Source organism: Microtus pennsylvanicus, chromosome 1, assembly GCF_037038515.1.
Source record: "Microtus pennsylvanicus isolate mMicPen1 chromosome 1, mMicPen1.hap1, whole genome shotgun sequence".
Taxonomy (NCBI): domain Eukaryota; kingdom Metazoa; phylum Chordata; class Mammalia; order Rodentia; family Cricetidae; genus Microtus; species Microtus pennsylvanicus.
The window spans coordinates 211,411,073-211,435,163 of record NC_134579.1 but is presented as its reverse complement, the minus strand read 5'-3'; the positions used below and the strand labels follow the sequence as shown (position 1 = coordinate 211,435,163).

General features: G+C 46.3%; 2 protein-coding genes across 15 annotated transcripts in view; one reads left to right on the top strand and one right to left on the bottom strand.

Moving 5' to 3' along the window:
- Positions 1–11,950, top strand: part of Serac1 (serine active site containing 1) — a 36,190-nt gene extending 24,240 nt beyond the window's left edge. For both annotated transcript variants that reach the window (XM_075950521.1, XM_075950513.1), the window contains 6 exons: positions 4,120–4,261; positions 5,177–5,271; positions 6,406–6,503; positions 7,508–7,690; positions 8,740–8,883; positions 10,464–11,950. In XM_075950521.1, coding sequence (XP_075806636.1) covers positions 4,120–4,261; positions 5,177–5,271; positions 6,406–6,503; positions 7,508–7,690; positions 8,740–8,883; positions 10,464–10,600 — 799 coding nt within the window. In that variant the 3' untranslated portion in view covers positions 10,601–11,950. The remainder of the gene's footprint in view (positions 1–4,119; positions 4,262–5,176; positions 5,272–6,405; positions 6,504–7,507; positions 7,691–8,739; positions 8,884–10,463) is intronic.
- A 1,445-nt stretch (positions 11,951–13,395) lies between these two features.
- Positions 13,396–24,091, bottom strand: part of Synj2 (synaptojanin 2) — a 101,544-nt gene continuing 90,848 nt past the window's right edge. For 7 of the 13 annotated variants that reach the window (XM_075950464.1, XM_075950407.1, XM_075950434.1 and 4 more), the window contains 4 exons: positions 23,717–23,825; positions 21,730–21,878; positions 20,572–20,720; positions 17,118–19,735 (listed from right to left, as the gene is read on the bottom strand). In XM_075950464.1, coding sequence (XP_075806579.1) covers positions 20,598–20,720; positions 21,730–21,878; positions 23,717–23,825 — 381 coding nt within the window. In that variant the 3' untranslated portion in view covers positions 17,118–19,735; positions 20,572–20,597. Of the gene's footprint in view, positions 13,415–14,341; positions 14,458–17,117; positions 19,736–20,571; positions 20,721–21,729; positions 21,879–23,716; positions 23,826–24,091 lie in introns of those variants that run through there. The other 6 variants (XM_075950385.1, XM_075950425.1, XM_075950397.1 and 3 more) reach the window with 2 other exon arrangements.

Below are 24,091 nucleotides of genomic sequence, written 5' to 3'. Positions count from 1 at the left end.
TTCTGGTGGGAGCATCAGGTGGGTGGGGGATAGAAAAGCAGGGAAAACTCCAGAACGCGTTCACCATTACCTGGTGACATTTTAGCTTTTGATTGGTGGGAGCATTAGGACCTGTTTGGAGGCCTTCAAATCAAATCAAATCATTAGGGTTTTTTTCCTCACACTTTAAAAACATTCTTTTTGTAAAAACAACAACAACAAAACCAAAGACAAAAACAAACAAATGCATTTTTTTTAAAAAAAAGTATCCACGAAAGACGGAAAAAGGAAAGCGAAGATGAGCCCCCAGTGGTGTAAGGGGGAGTTTGGTTCTTGTTTAGGGTTCATAAGTGGAAGGAGAAAGCCCGGCAAAGAAAACAGTGAGGTCCTCAGGTTGAAAGGTCAGTTTGGTTGCAGAGGAACTAAAGCTGTGCCTCTCAGCTGCCTTGCTCGTTGTCACGGGAAGTTTATTCTTGTAACTGGGAGGTTAGGTTTTAGTTGTGTGTCCGTCAGGATGTTACTAGCCTTTAACTAAGGAAGTGTGGCCACACACCTATGCTCTCTAATCTTCGCCTGCTGCACACCTTGGGTCTCACTGTCATTTGCCAGGGTGGATAAACTCTTTAGGACAGAATCTTATTTTAGCATACAGATCCTCACGTCAAAGAATTACCTTTGCTTTCAGCCTTATTTTAACCAAAAACTAATTTAACATTTTATCCTTATTTCTCATACTTGATGGTTCCTTTCTGCCTTATTTTTCTTAAAAAAACAAAAAACAAAAACTTTTGAGGTTAGAAAACCATTTTCTTGACATGTAAATTAGTTAATTAGCGAACACTCAAAGTCCAGGTGCCAGAGGTACTGCCTTTGCTGAAAAGCATGTCCTTCCTTTTGGATCCACAAGGTGACCAGAAGGCTACAGTCTGGCATCTCTGCCTTCACTGTGTTTCCTTCCTCTGGGCCAGACTCCTGCCCTCCTAGGCCTGTTAATGCTCATTGGGGAGCCTACCCAAATGACCTGATCCCCTTCCATGCGTGAAGGCACTGTGTGTGTGTGTGCCCGTGTGCTAGTGTCCTGAGCTTCCAGTCACCTTGCACTCCGAGGACAGCAACCTGGGGGCCACCTAGATGAGAATGGTCATCCCTGAGGGTGGGGCTGTACCGTGGAGTCTGAGTTACCACCTTCTGAACTGGCGTCTCCTCCAGTAACGAGAACTTAGACCGCCTGCCTTGTAGACGTCAAACTCAGTCAGTGATCAGGACCACACCTTGGCCAAGATGCTTTAGTTTGTCAACTTCTTGTCTCTTGGTCCCATATTTTCTTTAACGCTCACGTCAGTACACGACTGATGGGCTTTGGGGTGCAGGAGTCCTTCACTAGTCCTTCCCAGTGCTGCAGATGGAATGCTGCTGTCACATGAGGAACAGTGGCTGCGCCTGGCTTGGTGGCGCTCCTGGAGCTCAGGCTTTTGTGCCGAAATCCCCATCCCATGATAAAGGCTTAGAGCTAATCTGGGGACACCACTTACTTGAGCTAATTTGAACTGAATGCATCATATATGTATACCATGTATCTAAATAGTACACCGAAGTGTCTACATTGGTAAATCAAGATGATACAGCCTTTATGTTAAAACTTATAAAGTAAATTTACTAGTTTAAAAAGAAGTGAGAATCTAAGTTTTCAACAAAATGAATTAGAATCACTCTTGGTTAAACTCTGAAATCTTATTCTTGCCATTTTCTTAAGCAATGTTACCTAGATTTAAAGTATATCTTTTATATTTTTCTTAGTTTCATTTCAGTTTAATAATGAAATTCTTACATATTTATACTGTAGGGAGGATGAACTTGAGATAGCAGCCTTCCTGGGCTCAGAGAGAGAGAGAGAGAGAGAGAGAGAGAGAGAGAGAGAGAGAGAGAGAGAGAGAGAGAGAGAGAGTAGGAAAACATCACAAATCCCTAAAACCTGGATAGCTAGACTAAAAGACAAAAACCTCCTTATTGGTGTCTCGAAGAATAAGAACTGTATTGGCTGGTTTTGTGTGTCAGCTTGACAAGCTAGAGGCATGAGAGAAGGAGCCTCAATTGAGAAAATGCTTCCATAAGATCTAGCTATAAGACATTTTCTTAATCAGTGATCGGTAGAGGAGGAACCAGCCCATTGTGGGTGGTGCCATCTCTGCGAAGTTGGTCCTGAGTTCTATAAGAAAGCAGGCTGAACAAGCCATAAGGAGTTAGCAGGCTAAGCAAGCCATAAGGAACAAGCCAGTAAGCAGTACTCTCCATGGCCTCTGCATCAGCTCCTGCCTCCAGCTTCCCATACCCTGCTTGAAATTTCTGTCCTGACTTCCTTCAGTGATGGGCTATGATCTGGACGTATAAACTGAATAAACCCTTCCCTCTATTTGTTGTGTTTCATTGCAGCAATAGAAATCCCAAGATAGGAACCAACCAACAAAAATCATGCACAGCAATTACCTGAAATTAGCAGTTATTATGAACACAGAACACACACCACAATTACAGGAAACCAGAACACACCCAGTATAAACCACACAGAAAATGTCCCCATGTCTGTGAGATGTAAGAGGAGCCTGAGGAAAGACACAGTGGTCGAGAGGTGATGTTACACAGACTGTGTGAACATCTGGCTGTTGAGGAGCTCTCAGCAGGGAGGGAGAAGACTCCCTTGCTCAAGGAAATATCAAGTCTGAACACCCTGTTCTTTCGTGGGTCAGTGAAGCAATCAGTAATTCTGAAAAATCCCGGAGGGCCCTGAAAGCTGGAATCCAGGAAGGGCAGGCACTGTCTGGACCCTTCTCTCTTTAGTTCACCTCATCTTCTGTTCCTCTTGTGGGTCACTAGGGTGAGGAATTATAAAGGGGAGGAGGCACGGTCAGAGGAGGGGAAGAAGCTGGAGTCTTCAGGGCTCATCTAGGATTTTAATACGGCCTCCAAAATTTTCCTATTTTTAACATCTTTTAGAAAAATTGGTAGTTTTCAAAACTCTCATAGGTTTATTCTAAATTAGCAATTTTATTACTTATGATTTTCACTTCTGCCTAGGACTTTTAGTGTACACACACACACACACACACACACACACACACACACACACACACACGAACTATGGAATGTCAAATGGTTCCCATGTTTTTTCTTTTTCTTTTTGAAACAGGGTTTCCCTGTAGTTTTAGAGCCTGTCCTGGAACTAGCTCTTGTAGACCAGGCTGGCCTTGAACTCACAGAGATCCACCTGCTTCTGCCTTCGAGTGCTGGGATTAAAGGCATGGACCTCCACCGCTGGTTCCCATGTTTTTAAATTAATGAATTACTAAACATTAAGCCAGCCTTAGTACAAAATGATAGTTTTCTATAGACATTTTCTCTTTCCTTGCATTTCTGTTCCCCATTTTAGTCTTTTTCCCTCTTCCCTGAACATGGTAACCTCCTATGCTAGCTGGTGGGATCTGAGTGTGGATGAGATTTACAGGCTGTCTTCCCATCCTGACTCAGTGCTATGACAGTGTGAGGGAGGTCAAGGTACTGGGTGAGCCACCCTCATGTGTGTCTTTCTGGCTGAGTCAGTAAGTTTCCTTCTGACCCTGGAATGAGATGTGCTGTTTCAGGTTTCCTCATGAGGCCACTGCATGTCTACAGAGGTCCTTGACATTTCTCATGTGCAATGGCTGCCATTATATTAGCATATCTTGTCTAATTTCTTAAATGCCTTAGTTGGTTTGTGAAATGCTTTCATAGATTCATTTGGAGGGTAACCTCATGGTGGCATCACTCACGTGTGGAGGGTAGCCTCATGGTGGCATCGCTCACATGTAAAGGGTAGCCTTGCTCGAGGTGGCATCGCTCACATGTAAAGGGTAGCCTTGCTCGAGGTGGCATCGCTCACATGTGGATCACAGTTCACTACAGTTGCTCTGTTGGTCTGCCAGGAGCAATGAGTGCTGTCTTTGTCACATCCCAGGATTCCTCAGCAGCCCGTGCTGATAGCGTTTGCCCTGATCCAGTCTCCTCTGTGTCACTCAGCCTGCCTAAGCCCTCCAGGGAGTGCCGCGGAGCTTGTCACAGTAGTAATGCATTTACTCTGCTTCTTTTTAAAACTCTCTTCCCTCTTAGTCAGCCCATTAAAGCCGATGTCCTTTTTATTCATGGCCTGATGGGAGCAGCATTTAAAACCTGGCGCCAGCAGGACAGTGAACGGGTTCTACTGGAAAATTCTTTGGTGGATGAGGACAGGTACACCACGTGCTGGCCCAAGGTAAGGAGCCATGGCTGTGGCTGTCCCCCATGCTCTAGCACCGGCACTGCCGACACTGCACTGTGCCTTAGTCTCCTTGTCTTGTGCTGGGATTTCTCCTGCGCTGCTCTTCTTTCCCTTGGAGACACCTGTAGGATATGACATCAGCAGCTGAGCTTATGACCTTGCATTGTGTACTTTCTGTTTAGGGTATATTCTGTGACTCTCGAATAATACTCCATGAGTGATAAAGTAGGATAAGAGTGCAATAATTCACTTTGCTTCATAATTTAAAAGATAATACAGCCATAATTTACTTGTACTAGCCAGCTTTATGACCTTAATAATTATAAAGGTAGAAAGATTTGGATAACGTAATCTCCTTTGCAATTCTTTGATTTCTTTTTCCTATGAAGAGCCACAGCTACAGAATGAGTTCATGGGGTGAAATTGTTCAAAGTCCGTGCAGAAGAATGCTGTGTATGAGTGGTTTCCAGGGCTTTGCTCCCACCCACTTCCTCAGGAAGACTAGCATGCTCTTTTCTCCATTGGTGAAGTCTGGGGATGTTAGCCTCCAGCTCCCAAAGACAAACACAGTTAGCATTAGTTTCCAATTCTCAGGTCTCAGTGTATTACAACAGAAAATACAGTCTGTTCTGAGACAGTAGTTTTCTACTAACTGCTAAAAGCTTCCAGAACAAGTCTTGATTTTGGCAAATTAACAATGTTCTCATACCTTCACGTGCCTTTGTTATAAATATTGATGGCATTTTATGACTCAGCAGCATCTCCGAGCTTGCACCTCCGCCTCCAGTGTATCCCAGTGTCCTCTGTACTGTGTGTTGCAGGAGGCCTTGGGTTGCACAGAGCAATTACTAGGAAGTAAGCAGATGGGGAAATGCATGCGTATGCTCATGAACCTTTTGTTTTACCTAGACTTGGCTAGCGAAAGACTGTCCCGCGCTTCGCATTATATCCGTGGAGTATGACACCAACCTCAGTGACTGGAGAGCACGGTGCCCCATGGAGAGGTAACATTAGAGGGTATACTAGATGGTCAGACGGGAGGGCCCAGGCCACAGCGGGTCCTCTGCCATCACAGGCAGGTTTATCTTTCCAACGTTGGGAATTGAGCACAGGTGTTTGCATGTTGGCAGACACTACCATTGTTGTCTTCCTTCCAGGTGTTCGCTTGCTATAAGTAATAAGTAGAAAGATGAGACACTGCATCGTGTTGAGATCCTGACCTGGCTCACATAACTGTAGTGGTCTAGGACCCCAACTCTCTGTCACAGTCTTCACTTCTGCTGAGTAAAACTGATAGTTCTTGTGTCCTCACGACTGTCCTGGCTGAGGGCAGCTCAAAGAGAAAGATGCCACGTAGTTTTGGCCTGTGTCCCTTCTGTGTCCTAAGGAACAGCGAGTGCCTTCCTGGGGTCCAGGACCTAGATAGCTGAGTCCCAGCCCAGGTCACTGTGTAGGCAAGTCATCCAGGGTCTGTGCCGCTTTCTCTCAGAGAGCAGAGCTAGTTGGTGACACAGCATGGTGTTTGATGAGCGGATCCTACATGGGTGCCAACAGAGGGGCCCCCAGCCCACCTTTGTCTCCCAGAGGAGCACTGGAACCTTTGTTCTCAAACAAGAGGTGTTAGAGTTGAAGAGAATGAAACCAGCAGGCGCAAAGCTTGAAGTCAAGTTCCCTTTTGGTCTGAAATCACTCACTCCCAAGTCTGATGATCATTTTCTAGTGTTTAGTGCATAAATCCAGCAGTGAAAGGTTGATGTCCATGGCATAAACAAAGTAGGAATGGACTCAGTCAAGTCTGGGACATTTTAGTGTCAGGCCATGGATGAAAAGGGATTTTTGTCTCCCATACTTAAGTATTTAGGGCAGCTGGGATGAGACCCATGTTCAACCTGTAAAAATTGCCAGCTCCATTTGATATTCAAATAATGTGTGCTTAGTGTATGAGTGGCCTGTTGTGGGCTTAGATAGTCCTAACTATTATTAATAATTTTCAGATAGAGAATAAAATTGACATAGCCTGCACTCCAGAGTGTCAGCCAGTAGCACTGAACAAGCAAACGTTCTTGTCTTAGAAAGTTAGGTTGCAAGATTTGGAGGATGGTGCCTCCCGTCATGCTTGCTGTTTTCGTTTTGTTCAGAAAGTCCATTGCATTCAGAAGCAACGAACTTCTTAGCAAGCTCAGAGCTGCTGGTGTTGGGGATAGGCCAATGATTTGGATATCACATAGCATGGGAGGTAAGGATGGTTTCATCTTCATAGAGTGACCATCATGAGGTGGTTGTCAAGGTTGCGGCCAACTCAAAGTTCCATATCTGTCTGTTACTTAACTAGTCTCCCACCCCAAGTTAATGTTTTAGCTAAATGTTTTAAAGTTACTACTGTCCTTCCATGCTATTTGTTTTTCTAGAAGGGGACATCCCTTCTAGAGGGCATGGACATCCCATGGGAGGGCATGGATTGATAACTTGGTGGTTTCATTTGGTCATTATGAGAAAGCGTCTTTACTGTGGGCTGTTGACCAGTTAGACTCAGTTAAGCTAGCATTCCCGGGGGGTTGGGGGCTTCCCTTTCTTCCCATCCATGCCTTTTCCACATTGTCAGCTCTGCTGTTGCCTGGCTGCTGGGTCGTGGCCTTAGTTTCCCTGTGCCTGGCTGCTGTGCATGGGGACGTGCCCTTTAGCTGCATGCCTTACTGCTGCCCTCCCGCAAACCAGCACTCAGCTTTCCCCATGGCCTTGCCTACCTAGGCTAACAAATTGATTGTGACTTAGCAAAAAGCCATGGCTGAGGCTCAGCCTGAGAAAGGTGCATGTAACCCTTCTGCTTCTCAAAATGTCCAGTCACCGTCCCTGGTGTCTTTTATTCCCTGGTCAGGGGACTTGGTTAGGCTTCATGGGTGCCTTTCCCATAGCAGCCGCTTTTCCTTGGCAGGACCTGTGACTTTGCACTGCAGCTCTCCCGGGGCGGGCTTGAGTGGGCGGGCTTGAGTGGCCAGGCACCTGGCTTAGGCAGGGCCTGACTTTCCTCACGGAGGCAGTGGAGTCTGTGAGAGAAGGGTCTGCACCACAAAGCGGTCTGCGGACTGTTTGTAGACTCATATTCATAATTCTATATAGTATCATTATTATAAAGGCTTTTTTGTATAAAGGAATTTATTGGAATTTTAGCACATCTCTGTCTTGTTCTGTTGGAACAGAAGGAAGGAAACCACTTACACTCTCTTTCTTTACCGTGGCTAGGTCTTCTTGTCAAAAAGATGTTGTTGGAAGCCTCTAAGAAGCCAGAACTGAGCTCTGTCATAAACAATACCAGAGGAATGATTTTTTACAGTGTCCCTCACCACGGATCACATTTGGCCGAATACTCGGTTAATATCCGATATCTTCTCTTTCCTTCTTTGGAAGTGAAAGAGCTCAGCAAGGGTAAATCAAGCTCTCTGTTGTGAAGGGGATTGCGCTTGTAGAACATCAATATATGGAAAGGGGAAAACAGTCAGTTTCTTCTTTAAATATACTCCCTTGTTTTTAAATTCACATACAGCTTTTAGCTTGGGTTTGTTTTCCTTTGATAGCTCTTTTTTGTTATGACTGACTATCTACTCAATCATAACCATAATTTTTTGTGTTATCTCAAGTATTCAAACTTAGACAAATTATGGTTTTTCTTCCAAGCTAGTAAACTGCCTTTTTCCATGAGTTTGGAAAATCATCAGCTGTGCAAACATGCACAAACTCTGGAGACACTGTTGTGAGCAGTGTGTACTTGTCATCAACACCGATTCTAGCCTGACATGATTTGTCCTAGAGAACGTTGTGTGCACGGAAGAATGTGTGCTCTGCCGCTCTGGACAGAAAGTCCTAAGAATCCACGTTAGGCCCAGTCACTGGGTGTTGTTTTTCAGCTTCTTCTCAGGATGACCCTAGTGTAGTGGAAAGTAGGGTCTGGATGCCTCCAACTGTTACTGTGTTGATCTGTCTCTGCACTTACGTCTAATATGTGTTTTACACGATTGGGTGGTTCCATGTTGGATGCATACATATACAATCATTACATGTTTTTGCTGAACTGATCTTCCTATCTTTTTTTTTTTTTTTTCGAGACAGGGTTTCTCTGTGGCTTTGGAGCCTGTCCTGGAACTAGCTCTGTAGACCAGGCTGGTCTCGAACTCACAGAGATCCGCCTGCCTCTGCCTCCCGAGTTGATCTTCCTATCTTAAATGATCCAGTTAACTAAAAATCTCTCAAATGCCCAGCAGTTTGGGTTTTTGGTTTAATTCCACGTATAGCCAAGTTGACAACCAAGAATAGCCATCCCCTCAGGCTTGTGCAGCAAACACTTCCCTGTTGAGCTTCTCTCCTGCCTGAGTTTGCTGTGAGTCAGAATTTTAGCATCCTCTGAGTTAGAGATGAATGCCTTTTGTCCGGAGCGGAGCGATTGGGGTTGTCACAGTCTCGCTCTGTGTGCTTTACAGATTCTCCTGCACTTCAGACGCTACAGGACGACTTCATGGAGTTTGCAAAAGACAAGAACTTCCAGGTGCTGAGTTTTGTGGAAACACAACCAACGTTCATCGGCAGCATGATTAAGCTACATATTGTGCCCGTGGAGTCAGCAGGTACTCACTCTGGAGGCGTGTGCCTGTTGATACCTAGTTGATGGGACCCAGCATTTAGTAGATGCCAGTTTTTATATACAGTGTCTTAGGGATATATAGGAGAACGTTTGATAAAAATCCAGAGTCTAAGTTCATTATACTTTTAGCAACAGATTAAAATCCCTGTGCAAGCATACAGCCTTAACCTCTATAGACCAGACACCAGCCAGTTGGCAGGCTCTAAGGCACCAGCGGTAGTACCTGCATTAAGGAGGTAACCAAGCACTTCTCTAGGCTGGTATAAAAGGGGCATGTGTTCAGCAAATGAATAGCTGCACAGAAACCTTAAGCCAATAATAAATGTAAAAGTTTTAGTACATCTAGGCTATAAAAGTTTGGAAATTTTGGTAATGGAAGGTTTACAGGGAATATTAAAGCAGGAAATAATTTAGAAGGACCTAGTGCTAAAGTACGAGCAGAGGGCAGATGGGATAACGCCTGCTGCTAGTGGAGACTCTACCTCTACGCTCTCCTTAGAGCCTCCTGACTGACTGCATCTCTTGGGACTCCTTTCTGAGGCTGGCTTAGGTCCTGTCCTGATAGCTCATGGCAATGGCAAGCTCTTAGGGACCGGGACAGCTTGTCTCAGCAATGACTCCTAGGGGGCACCAGGGACAGTGTGCTCACCTCAGTCAGGACTCTTGCGTAATGAGCTTTGTCCTCATCTCAGTATACTCCACAGGAAACAGGAAGTACCCCACTTCATCTCAGTATATTTCACAGGAAACAGGAAGTACCCCACTTCATCTCAGTATACTCCACAGGAAACAGGAAGTACCCCACTTCATCTCAGTATATTTCACAGAAAACAGAAAGTACCCCACCCCATCTCAGTATACTCCACAGGAAACAGGAAGTACCCCACCTCATCTCAGCATACACCATAGGAAACAGGAAGTACCCCACCTCATCTCAGTATACACCACAGGAAACAGGAAGTACCCCACCTCATCTCAGTATACACCACAGGACACAGGAAGTACCCCACCTCATCTCAGCATACACCACAGGAAACAGGAAGTACCTCAAGGTCCTATCTTTAGACACTCTAGTAGAATCCTAGGCTGAGGCTTAGCAAAGCCGCTACATGAAGATTTCCAAGCATGGCTGCCAGATGTCTAAAGCAACCTTAGAAACCATAGCTTTGTCCCCGTAATTCTGATTGTCCTTTATTGCCCTTCTCCCTCCGCTCAGTGGTGACTCATTGGCATCTCTTGTTACCTGCATCCAGGTGGACTTGTCAGACTGCAATAGCAGATACCCTTTCTGGTCCCTCAAATCAAATATTGAAGTACCAAATCCTGTTCATCCTCTCCTCTCCACACACACACACACACACACACACACACACACACACACACACACACACACGGAATGGTTTGGATTAGCCTGCAGGCCCAGGGTAGTCTCTGCAGGGCCAGTGCTCAGGCTCTGCTTGGAGCACATGTGGAAACTGGAGGAAAAATAGAAACTGAGACTTCACTCACTGGGCACGGAGTCGAGTTCCGCTCAGGCTTTACTGACACTTGTGCTTTCTTCAGACTTAGGCATTGGGGATCTAATTCCTGTGGATGTCAACCACCTGAACATCTGTAAGCCGAAGACAAAGGATGCGTTTTTGTATAAGCGCACCCTACAGTTCATCCGTGAAACCTTAGCCAGAGACCTTGAGAATTGACAGCGGCTATCTCCCGTCCTCGGTGTGAATACAGTACAGGAACCGTGGTACTGTCCTCTAGTTCATCCGCGAAACCTTAGCCAGAGACTCTTGAGAAGTGACAGCGGCTATCTCCCGTCCTCGGTGTGAATACAGTACAGGAACAGTGGTACCCTCCTCATAGGCTCCATGCGGTTCTCTGCAGTCACATGGCAGCCTGGTCTGCCAGTGTGCAGACAGCAGAAGGCAGCTTTTCACAGAGTGCTGGGACAGAGCCGCTGTGACCAGAGCGCCTGTCCACCTAGACCATCCTAGATTATCCCAGTGCCCTGAAGGCCACTCAGTGTACCATGAACCTGCCATTTGCAGAGAGCAAGTTGGAACTTAGAGAGGCAGTGTTTGTCGTGTGTGCCGTGGGCTGTAAGTTCTAGTGCCAGTTTTTAACATTAATGTGTCAGCTACATATTTGGCACTCCCTCTGCACGCACACCAGTGTATGTGTGGTCTTGCACGCGTCTGTTTTTCCTTGTTGCTGAGAACAGTCTTTTTTTTTTCCCCTAAAACTTGTTTCTAGGCTATTTTACCTAGTTCTGCAGCACTGTGCTCTGGATACAGCTAGAGTAAGGATCAGCATATGAAAAGGACTGTGTGAAGCTGTCAGGTACACTAAGCGAGAGCTATCAGGACTCCGACCCTCCGGCTACAAAAGGGACAGCTTCCCTTTGTGTTTCCTTTAGAGGTACTTCCGGCATGGGAAAGTAGGAAGTCATGCTCATGGACTTTTTTGTGTTTGAGTAATAGCATTATTGACATGAAATTCATTTATTTCTTTCTTCCTTTTTTTTAAAAATTTTTTTTGTTTGTGGTGCTAGGGTCACACCCAGACATTGTGCATGCTAGCCAAGTACTCTGCCAGTAAACCACGTCCTCAGCCTCCAATTTTCCATCTCACTGATGTTTGGTTTATTCAGAGTTACCAGCGATCACCACTGTCCATTTTAGACTATTTTATCATCCTCAAAGAAGCTTACTGAGCAGCAGTTTCCTCTCCTCTGTCCCAGCTCCCTGGTAAACACTAACATACTTTCCATCTTCATGAATTTGCCTAACTATGCCTTCACCTTGTTGATCTTAGCATAATGAAAATCTTGCATTGGTCCTTTCCTGTTTCTGTTCCCTCGCTGCCATAAGGTGAGCAGTTTGGCTAATCCTACCAGTCTGCCATGTGGCCCTGTCTCACTCAGTGGGACCGGTGACCACTGACAGAAACTATGAGCCAAAGTAACTGTTTCTTCCCTAAGCTCTGCTGCCCAGGTGCTTGTCATAGCAGTGGAGGGGATACAGTTCTGCTCTAAAACTGATCTAAAAAGAGCTGTCTGGTGTGTCACTAAATCACTGTTGCTGCTTTCCTGTTTACATGATGGAAAGGCCATTATCACAAACGTGTAGATGAAGTTTATCATACGCAAGACCAAGGGGGAAAGAAATGCAGGCTGGGCGGTGGTGGCACACGCCATTAATCCCAGCACTCAGGAGGCAGAAGCAGGTGAATCCTTGTGAGTTTGAGGCCAGCCTGGTCTACAAGAGCTAGTTCCAGGACAGCTAGGACTGTTATACAGGGAAACCCTGTCTCGAAAAACCAAAAAAAAGAAAAAAAGAAAAATGCTATACATTCCATTGCTAGGGCAGGACAAAGCAAATCCAGCACTGGCTGAAGATGCCCTTCTAAGGCAATATAACCTGAATAAAGAAGTGGTTGAAAGAAACAAATGAGTACAAGAACGTAATTAAAAAGCAGCAGCACAAATGAATATCCACTAGCACAGGGATGGCTGAATGTGGACAGAAGCGCAGGCTGCAGAAGGACAATTAACTGATACTAACTCGAAGCAAGCTATTCTCTGCAAGGCAGGCACTGGCAGCACCGGCATGGCCTGTGTGCCTTTAGTGACTAATGAAGCACACAGAAAGAATGAAAATACTGTGCTCCGCCGGGCGGTGGTGGCACATGCCTTTAATCCCAGCACTCGGGAGGCAGAGGCAGGTGGATCTCTGTGAGTTCGAGGCCAGCCTGGTCTACAAGAGCTAGTTCCAGGACAGGAACCAAAGCTACAGAGAAACCCTGTCTCGAAAAATCAAAAAAAAAAAAAAAATGCTGTGCTCCAAATGTAGAGATCCCTGGAAAACAAGTAACCCCACTACCAGTGTTAGCAACAGTAATAAGGAAGGGAGCAATTACATTCTCAGCTAAATTGCTCTTGAATGAATATCTGTGTAATGAACAGATGTGGTCAGGCTGCAGGAGCACAGTAGTGTTGATGAGGTCTACCGTTAGCTTCAGCTTGAGTTTACATAAGTTCATTATGTGTGGTACGATGGCGTGGAACATAGTCTGGTATTTTATCATACATGCACATAGATTTCTAGAATAATGGTAATTTATGGGTATATTGGGGTAAACCAATCCACAACTAAAAATATGTTGGTGAAATCATTGAATATATCCTGGGCTATATACATGATGGCATATGTTTTTAATACCAGCAGGGAGATCTGAGTTCACACCAATCTGATTTACATAGCAAGTTCCAGGCCAACCATGGCTATGTAGTGAGTCCTTGTCTCAAAACAAAATCCTGAACATGGCCACAAACTGTGAACTTTAAAAAGTATGTGTGCACCACTTGGGAGGTTGAGGCAGGAGGATAGCTAGTTCTGGGCCTGTCCGAGCTACAGAGTTTGATCCTATTTTAGAAAAACAAACCCAAACTCCCAACCTTCTCCAAAAACGGTGTCTAAGTCATCTTCTCTCTTCACACATGAATAAAATTAGATCTAAAATGCAAAAACAAAACAAAAAACTTTACTTGTAAATTCTTACTCATTTTCCTTGGATCAAAGAAAAATAAAAAGCAAAATTACAATTGAGCAGTTAATAACAAGAAGAATAATTTGTGGTAAAATATCAAGGGTGAAGCCAGGCTTTGTAGGTTTGTAAGTTTATCTTTTTTTATACATGAGAAACTGAAGCCATGGAACACAGTGCTTCTTTAAAATTAGAAAAATTTAAATGCAGAAAAAGGAAACAGTTGAAAGAAATTAAAATGCAGAAAAAGCAATTGGGAGAAATTGTTTATAAAAGACTTTAAAATACACAACTTTTAAAACTCAGCAGTAAGAAAACGAAGCCCCTGGCCCGGGACACAGACAGACATGTCACCAGAGACACACTCAGAGGCGTATGAAGGCAATCATCACCATATGCCATCATCCAGAAAGGTACAGTACGCACCAGAACAGTCGCAATCCCAGACAGTGCCAAGCACGGACACGGAGGCAGAGCCACGGAGACTTTGACTTGTGAGACGGGAATGTGAGATGATGCCCCTGCTCTGGATCCATTCGCTCCCTTAGGAGACACAGTCTTAGCTTTGGTACGTAAGCAGGTGACTAGAAACTTGATGCCCACACAACACCCTGCACCCTGATATTTACGGCAGCTTCATCCACACATTGACAATGCTTGGGAGCCACCAAGATCTCCTTCCGGTAGCAGAAACTCAGTGCTAAAAAGAAATGTGCTGTCAGCCCAGCGAAACAACAGGAAGAGCCCTTACACTCCCTCGCTGGGTTAGAAGAAGCCACATACTGTATGACTGCTAATCTGACATTCTGCAAAGAGCCGCAACAGAGATAAGGGTGGGTTCCTAGGAACTGGGGTTGGGAGGTGCATAGGAGCAAGGTCCAAGTCACCATACATACCTTAGAATGCAGCACAGAGTGAAGCCTCACGTGGAGCCAGGGCCATCAGAGGTAATGGCATCAGGTGTAGGTTTATTGGCTGCAGCCGTCATGGTGCAGGGTATCAGTGGCAATACCTGTGGGGGCGGGTGGTACATGGGAACCCGCATTTCATGACGTCTGTTCTCCACTGACCCTGTGTTGGTGTCACTCCTTGTACCTATGGGGGCGGGTGGTACATGGAAACCCACACTCCCTGACGTCAGTTCTCCACTGACCCTCTGCTGGCATCACTCCTTGTACCTGTGGGGGCGGGTGGTACATGGAAACCCACACTCCCTGACGTCAGTTCTCCACTGACCCTCTGCTGGCATCACTCCGCGTCACTCCTTGTATGACTCGTGGCGCTGAGCTCAGCCCAGGCAACAGCTGGCACTGTAGTGTTTGAGTCCAGCTCCTACCACTTAGAAAGGTTCCTCTGTCTGCTGGTCCCATCCTGGGCCAGGTCCAAGTCACACAGACAAAGGGAATTCTTACAGGTTTTTACTATTTTGAGATGACCAGAATATTCTGACTCCTAAGAAACATAACATTAACAACTGAATTTTTTTATTATTATGTATACAATATTCTGTCTGTGTGTATGTCTGCAGGCCAGAAGAGGGCACCAGACCTCATTACAGATGGTTGTGAGCCACCATGTGGTTGCCGGGAATTGAACTCAGGACCTTTGGAAGAGCAGGCAATGCTCTTAACCACTGAGCCATCTCTCCAGCCCCCTAGCAACTGAATTTTGACTAATTAGAAGAAACATGGGCAGAATTTTTTTTTCTTTTGAGATGGTGTCCCTGTGTAACGGTTCCACTGTCCTGGAACTCACTCTGCAGAGACCAGGCTGGCCTCAAACTCACAGAGGTCAGTCTACATCTGCCCCTCAAGTGCTGGGATTAAAGGCGTGTTCCACCACCGACATGGGGAGAATTTGAAGAGTACAGACTCCCATCTGTTTCCGTGAAGAAATGTATGCGAACCACACTCATGGTTCATCTGCTCCTCAGTCTGCCTTGAGAAGACGGTCTAGGCTTTCCAAGTCTCATACCGTGGAGCCTAATTTCAGGGTCATTTCTGTCAGTGGTCCCCGAGAGCAGCTTTCACACGATAAATCTACAGCTCATTTACATTTAGTTTCAGTGTGTGTGCGCGTGTGCACAAGCACACACACCCATAGGTCAAAGGACAACACTGAGGAGTTAGTTCCCTCCTTCCACTAGTGAGTCTTGGAGATCAAACTCAGATCTCAGGCTTGGCAGCAAGCACCTCTGGCTCCTGCGCCACCTCTTGGACTATCAAGCCATAAATTTTTAACCTTATTGTTCTCCTGGTTTTTCTTACTGAGTTTGATTGTTGAAAAACAAAACATCACACAGTAAGAATTAGCAATTACAGCCAGGTGTGGGGGCACATGCCTTTTTAGCACTTGGGAAGGAGAGGCAGGCAAGTCTCTGTGAGTTTGAGGCCAGCCTGATCTACAGATGGAGTCCCAGGACAGCCAGGACTACATAGAGAAACTCTGTCTCAAAAAAAAAAAAAGCCGGCAATTGCATTTGATGTAGAGGAAGGCCGGCCAAAGAAGAGTCCAGGGTTCTCTTCACATCCGAAAAGAATTCCAATTTTAAAAAGACAGACATGTTTAATAATGTATCCAACATCAGGGCAAATTACCAACTCAAAACACAGTGCAGATTTTATTAATCACTAATCTGGGTATATAGTCTCTCACGGTTTTCCTTCCCACTGAAATGACCATCGCAAAGCCAAAACTTTAACACGTGACTTCCCTTACACATATCTCAAACTTCAGCAACTTTAAACCTCTGTAGAAATTTCTTGAGATTTCCTAATTTCAGTCACTTTTTTTTATGTGTAGGAAGTCTAAAAGGAGGTTCTACTAGGGTCAGAAAGACCATGTGAGACTGTCGGCGTCACCCCTGCGGTGAACTGCAGCATGTTTCAGAGCAATGGCAATGTGCAATCACAGCACTGATGACCAAAATCCCGACACAGATTGACACAGAATGACTTCTGGGTGGCGGCTGCTTGCTGCTGAATTTACGCAACCAACGCTACTTAAGACATTCTCCAGTTAGTAATAAGCACTGTTTCTAAACCAAGGCTATCCCAACTGCCCTTTTCCCTACTCAAGAATGGGTCTCACTATTTATGGGTCTCACTTGTAGCTCTGGCTGTCCTGGAACTCACAGATCCCCTTGCCTCTGCCTGCTGAGTGCTGGGATTACAGGCTTGAAGCACCACACCCAGCTTGTTCAATTTTCAGTGCTGCACTCTTCCTTGTGGACCACAGTCCTGGGCGTGGGTTCCTCCTTTCAGTGGCTGCTTCTCTGATGAGCACTTGCCTCGTGAGCTCCTGGCTTCTGCGTCAGCCCATTGCTATGAAGAACAAAGAAGAAAACTACTGGAGTTGTCCCTGGACTTCCCTACCGCCTTTCTGACTGGGGTTACATGTATCTGCCATCCAGTTCACCTCTTCTGTGGCGGGAAAAAGGGATATGCAGGAAGAGGGCATCTAAATTTAAAAAACAAAAACATAAAAGAATCTTCCATCATGATTGCACGTGTGGGAAGAAACATCTTGGCCCATTCTTTAACATCTCCGGCAGCCTACCTGTCTCCTCTGATGCTTTCTATACAGTTTTTATTTGTAGAACACACACGAGGTGAACCACACAATCCTTTAAAGAACACTTGGGCACCACAGAAAGTACTCTGACCATCTATACACATCTTTAATTTTTTCCTTTATTTCTGTTTATTAGTGTTTTGCCTGCATGTCTGTCTGAGCATACAGTGCTTTAAGAGGCCAGAAAAGAACATTGGATCTTGTGGGATTGGAGTTACAGATGACTGTGAGTCAAACCTAGGTCTTCTAGAAGAGCAGCCAGTGCTCTTAACCGTGAGCCATCTCTCCAGTGCCCCACCATCTTTTGGAACTGCCAAATATGCATATTTCCTACTTAATCTCCTTTTGTTCTGATCGGTTTTCAGATGAACGTAGATGCATGGAGTTTTGTTCTTCATTGCCAGGTTCAAATAATTTACAAACCACCTTGAACGTGACAGTGAAAATCATTTCTGAAATCCCAGCAGTCTGGTGGGTAACAAAGAGTGAGTGTTACGTCCCGGGCATCATGGCCACGGCTATCCCAACCAGTAGCATTCCCTGCCGGACTGCCCCCAAAGCGGCAACACAGACCACCGCTGTGTGGGTCTATGGTGTCAGTTACAGAAGTTGGCATAGTAAGATTTTCTAATGAATTTCTTTCTGAAAAAGGATCTTGCTGTTTCCCAGGCTGGTCTTGTTGTGACCTTCCTATCTCAGCCTTCTTCAGCTAATGAACTTGTGGGGCATGGAAGTGAGATATCTGCTTCAAACAGATTCTAGGCCTCACAGTATTTTTAAAATATAAGACAGCATCATGGTGTCTTTGTCAGTTCTTGAGAAGTATTAGAAATGTATGAAATTAGGGGGGCAACAAGCAGACTCAACAGCCGTGCAGCCACCAGGTCCGCATTCCATGCCCTGGAGGTGCTTCCTTGAAGACATCATATACTACACCATGGTCAGTCATCGTGGGCCAATGTGAGTTTTCACATAGTGTGCCTTTATAGGACATGGACAAACTGGAGGTGGTTTCATCCAGGGGATGAATATAAATTGGTTCAAGCAGCACACCACAGCTCAAGACCATGGCCGTATACAGGGCGTGCAAGAGGCAGCTGGTCCGTGTTTGAGTGGAGCCGAAGCTCATGGTGCACACATCACAAGCCACAGTCCTCCCACAGGACTTAGAATCAATGCATGTGGGTAGTTACCTGAGTGCGGGAGATCCGTTCCAGCACACCCTGAGAGACCCAAATCCTTAGATGCCCTAGACCCCAGTGGTAACAGAATTTGTACAGTTCCTGCACATCCTCTTGTGCATGTGCAGTTGTGTCCAGACAGCCCACTTGTGCTGTGGTGTTTAGGGAATAACACAACACACACATGTTCAGTACAGACGAGGTCTTTCTGCTGAGCCGGAAGCAGCAGCACTTGCAGCTATGAAGGGCAACTTCATAAAAAAGTGGCTCACGGGAGTGCAAGGGCCAGCCATGCTGTTGACCTTTCCGCTGTTTTCAGCTGCGTTTCTTCCTTAACCTGATTTAAAGTGGGCCAGGACAGCTCCCAATGGTCCCAACTGCTTTTAATGTTATCCTTTATGAACCCATCACTCATCCCAAATCTGTAAAACACAAACAAAACCAACAAGCAAATCCCATACACACAAGTTGAACAACCGTTTAAAAATCAGTGGGTGAGAACAGGATGGGCTGCCAGATTTCTTTCCTTTAAAATTCACATGCCAAAGAACAGCACATTGCCCAGTCCCCTGAGAACAACCTTAAAATGCACAGGTCTTGAACGAAATATTTGGGTGGCTGCTGAATAACTGTACTGAATGGGAGACAGTTTCTATAAACTACACACGAGTGACAGATGCACAAAGGGCTTCGGTACCACTTTAAGTGGATGTCCCTTTTGACCACGTCAAGTGATGCCCACGTGGGGAAGGTGAACGTCTGGAACGAGAGTCTTTAAAGTCGACAGGTTGTGTTCCTGCCCGTGGGTCAAACGCCTAATGTTGTCCTCTTGTCTTTGTTACTGGCAGTCACCCAGTGACTAAAATCTTTTTCCCCATGGTCTGGTGGGAGTCCTCTCTCAGCCACTGAGGCATTGACCTGTGCTGGGTCTGTGTGTGTCCTCTTCAAGTTCCTGGACCCCAAGTCTAAAGGGTCAGAGCTCTTGGACAGCCAGGTATTATCCAACAGCTTAGGGTGATGGAGCAGGCTCCAGAAGGGATCCGGATTGTTGCCATGGAAAAAGACTGCCTTAGGCTCCACCACCCCCCTGGGCTCGTCAGTTTCGGGGCTTACAGCAGATGATGTGCCAAGAAGACCCATTTGAGGACAGAGTGGGTAGGTGTCAGGCTGCGGTGGGGACGGAGAGCTGCTGGGGCTTGTGAGACCCTGGAGAAGTTGGCTGTTGCTCTGCAGGACCTGCAGGTGGAAGGCTGCAGGTGCAGACTTCTTCCTCCTCGGGGGCACCTTGGGAGCCAGAGACGGGGCCTCTGGAGGCGGGGACTCCATAGCACCTGTCATGGGAGGAACTTCATCGAGTGCTGTCTTGCCGCTGCTTGGCCTCCTCTCAACACCTCTCCCAGGCTGAAATGTTCTTGGTTTGGGAATAGGCGGGACTTGAGGGACTGTCCTCAGAGAAGGGGCCTCAAGGCTGATTTCCTGGGAAGCGACTGGAAAATGGACAGGCAGCTGTTGGAACTGTTCTTCTGGTGACATGGGCTGAGGAAAGGCAAGGTAAAATGTAAATAAGAAGCCGGCATGTAAGGAGTGGGCACCCAGACAACACTCAGGAGGAGATAGAGATGGAGCGGGCTCAGCTAAGAGGCTGGCAGCCAGTGGAGTGAGCAGAATGAAGAACTGCCATGGGCCAGCATGGGCACGGAATGACTAGATTTAAAACCAGAGCCACAGTGGGTAGTTTATGGAGAAATTGTCTTGTAGCCTGACAAAGTGGGGCCATGCTCTTCCCTTTCTCCGTGAGAGCCCTTCTCAAACATTCGTTAAGGCTGCAGGCCTAAGCAGGCAATTCAGCATGCACTGAACCACACTAGAGGGGCAAGATGCAGCTGGAAGGACTAAGGGCTCTGCTTTCCCCTCGGATATTTTATATTTCAATACAGAAGGAGGGAGAACTTCACAGGGGCCCCCACTTCTTTTGCTCTGCTTTTAAACTACATGGTGCAAAGTGAAGTTTTGGTACAGATGGGGTTGGAGAGGTAAGGCCAGGGGTCCAGGTCCACTGTCGGCTTTTGTTCTTAAGAAAGAGAAGAAACTGAAAGCCCAAGCCTCCTCCACCAGCCTTGTACCAAAATTCCTGTGCAGCCACTGAAAAGACAGCCCAGCTCTACTCCTGCAGACGGGAAAGACGGGGAGAGTTCATTCTGCAGCAAAGCGTAGACAATGAATGGACAGGCAGCAACAGGGCAACGCAGCACAGATGCACAATCCAGAAGACAGAAAGCAAACTCAGTAAGTAGGCACATGCCAGAGTGACCTCTCATACTGGGCACGCTGGAAAAGCAAAAGTCACTCTCTGGTGCCCAGACAGGGATTACCGAGTGGCCTGCTCCTAGAACTGAGATCAAACAGAAGATCCAGAAGTATCTACAGGTGTCAGTCTCTGTGCAGCTACTGTCCTGACAAACTCATGTCTCTGCAGCAGTAAGCAAGGCTGAGAAGCTTGTGAGCGAGAGCAGAAAACGATCTGCAAGAAAAGTGGCGAGAAGCTGTCGGGGCTGCAGGAGACCACGGCCGCGTGAGCCTGCAGGAGACCACAGCCACGTGAGCCTGCAGGAGACCACAACCATGGCCGTGAGAGCCTGCAGGAGACCATGCAGGAGACCACAGCTGTGTGAGCCTGCAGGAGACCACAGCTGTGTGAGCAGAGTAAAACTGCTAATCTAGCAACTGGTTAGGGTTTGTGTGTGTGTGTGTGTGTATGTGTGTGTGTGTGTGTGTGAGAGAGAGAGAGAGAGAGAGAGAGAGAGAGAGAGAGAGAGAGAGAGAGAGAGAGAGAGAGAGAGATTGTGCTGTATGAACCTCCTGGACAGGGAGGCTCTTGGATATGTTCATTTACCACTCGCCACCTTATTCCTTCAAGATGGAGTCTTTCATTGAATCTGGAGCTAGGCTGACAGCCATTAAGCCCCAAGAATCCTCCTGCCTCTGCCCATTACATCTCTGGGGTTACAGGTACACGTGTGGCTGTATGGTGCTTTTTGTGTGAATGGTGGGATCTGAACTCAGTCCTCCTGCTGGTGCGGCAAGTGCGCTCACCCACTGAGCCACCTTCTCCAGCTCCCACTGGTGCTTTTCTGCTGCACATAAATCTGTGCGTGTGAAACCACGTGCATGTACCACACGCAACAGCAGCACTGGACCACAGGGCAGAAAGAAAGCATCCATAGCCGTTCCCCGTGAAGACCGGGGACATTCAGGAAGCAGTCGGTCCCTCTCAAGCTGTTCATAACTGTCACAGTGAGAACCTGCAAAGGACAGTTCTTGTTCTGCTCAGCTGAGCCCAAGATGCAGCAGGAAGACGAGGGAAAAGCAGTTGCCAAATGAATCATTTTTCCTCTAGACATGGCTAAATCTGGGATGCAGGTGTGGGTTAGGAAACGAAGTCCAGCTTCATTTTTGTTCTTGACATAACTTCATGTAACAAGACCTCGAGAAACCTTGGAATGAGTGGCTCATATGTCTTGACTTCTTACCTTTCCTGTCCTCCTCAAAGTTGGTTTCTTGATGGCAGGAACCCTAGGAGCAGGCCGGCGGGGCAGGACTGGGGGCCCCAGGGAGGCCTCTGGCTTAGAAGACCCTTGGTCCCTCAAGGGCACGGCACCTGGGGCTGCTTCTGGGATACCTGAAACATAAAGTTGCTCAGCTCAAGTACAAGGTGATGGAATTTAGTGCACGATCTAATATTTACAGAATCCATATCTCAGCGCCATATTAATGCAGTGTTTCCTTCCAGCTACAAAGGGGGCTTTAGGGCGAGTGAGGATTAGACAGCCGGGTCTGGCCCCAGATTCACAGTCACCTTCACAAGGGTGGGGCCTGAAGAAAGATCTGCAAGACCCTGATACCATACAGAAAGTGCCAGACGTTTCTCAAGGAAGAGGACCCACAAAGCACTGGAACCTCAATAGGGGCATGAACAAGATAGCGTCACGTCAATGTGGGCAGACTTCAGACCTCAAACCTTGCTAATGTGTGTCGCTAGAGCTGTTTGCTCTTTATCTTTCACTGAGATAAAAATTCATCCACCTTAACATTTACCCATTTTAATGGTTTTTAATGCATTCACTATCCAATTCTACAACAATTTTGTTCTGCCAAAAAGAAACCCATTCCTTGTTCCTCCTTACAGCTTTGTCTCTGTGGATCTACCTGCCATGGACATCATGTATGTGACTAACACAGATGTGATCCCATGTCTCTATGGACATGGTGTACACGTGGAGTAACACAGTATGGGATTCCGTGTCTCCACGGACATCCTGTACACATGGAGTAACGTGGTATGTGATTCCGTGTCTCATTTCTTTCATTCAGCTTAACATTTCCAGTCTACCCTCACTGTAATATGTGCCGCTACATTCAATGACTAATACTCCGCTGTATGAACATACTATATTTTTTATTCACCCCCCCCCCCCGTGCCATGTAATCCTTCAGCAATGTTCCTTAGGTTTCTAACCCAGGCCCTCTGCCCTCCTTTAGTATGTTGCAAATTCCCAAGTCAGATGAATGCTCTGGATAACCCACTTGGGCAATTATAATATACCCGTATTTTTTTTACAAAGGGCATAATCTTTCATCTCCAGAAGAGATTCTGGATTATTGCCCAAAATCAAGGCGGCGATTGTTAGGAGCAGTGAGGAGAAAGAGCAGGAGCGAGTCCAGGTAGGATAACAAGGGTTATGTGCGGAGACAGCGCAGAGCAGCAGGAAGGTTGCGGGGAAGATGGCCCAGCCTCAAATGCAGGATTTGTTTACACTTGGCAGGGATTTAAATGGTGGCTTTTGTTCGTTTGCAGCAAGGACATTTACACAATGGTCCTTTGTCACCCAGCTGGCAGAATGAGTTAGTTCTTGCAATTCTAACCTTTTCCTAAATATGTTTACATTAATATAGTTATCATATACAGAGGGGCAGAAGTGCCACACTGCACTTGTGGAGGTCACAAGACAACTCGGGGTGACCAGTTCTCCTTACCCTACGTGAGTCCTGGGGCTGAGTTCAGATCAGCAGGTTCACTGGCCCAACAACATTAACCTTTGTAAAAGTTCCATTTATTTCTCTCTAAAATACTGCCTAATCATCATTGAGTTACTTTCTATATCCTGAATTTTGAATATGTAATTTAAAAGAAAAATATATAAAAAATAAGTAAACAAAATACTAATGACTTCTTCCAATTAACATTGCATTGAAAAATGAAGGAAAAAAGAAAAGAGAGGAAGGGAGGAAGGAGAGAAAGTAAGGAAGAAAAGAAGGAAGGAAGGAAGGAAGAGAGGGAAGGAGGGAAGGAGGGAAGGAGGGGAAAGAAAGAAAGAAAGAAAGAAAGAAAGAAAGAAAGAAAGAAAGAAAGAAAGAAAGAACACAGACCTAGATCTTCTAGGCCACTATCAGTAAGAGGATAAAAAGGGACTTGGCCCTTCCGTTTGGCCAGGGAAGGCGGTTGCCAAGAGATCCTACCTCTGCTGGCTTCCAGGAGACACCGGATCGCTGCTTCTGCCTCCTGAGCATTAGTGGTCTTGATCTGCTTAACGTTGTATGGTTTACTTATTCCAGTTCTAGCTTTGGGCTTGAGGGAAGAATCGGAAAGAGACATGGATTAACAGAGGCAGGGCAGCGTGTGCATCGCCTCCCTGTCTGTGGAGGCGGTCTGCATGGGAATGTGAACTGTGCAGAACCCCATCAGATGACGGACACACCCCCTAGGTCTAAACCGCATCTCCTAAGAGCCTTCTCTACCCACCAAGAAGAGGAATACAGTAAAGGTCAGAGTCAAAGACCTTCAGCTCCCAAATAGGGTGATAGCGGGGCCTTCATAATGTGGACTTCCACCGC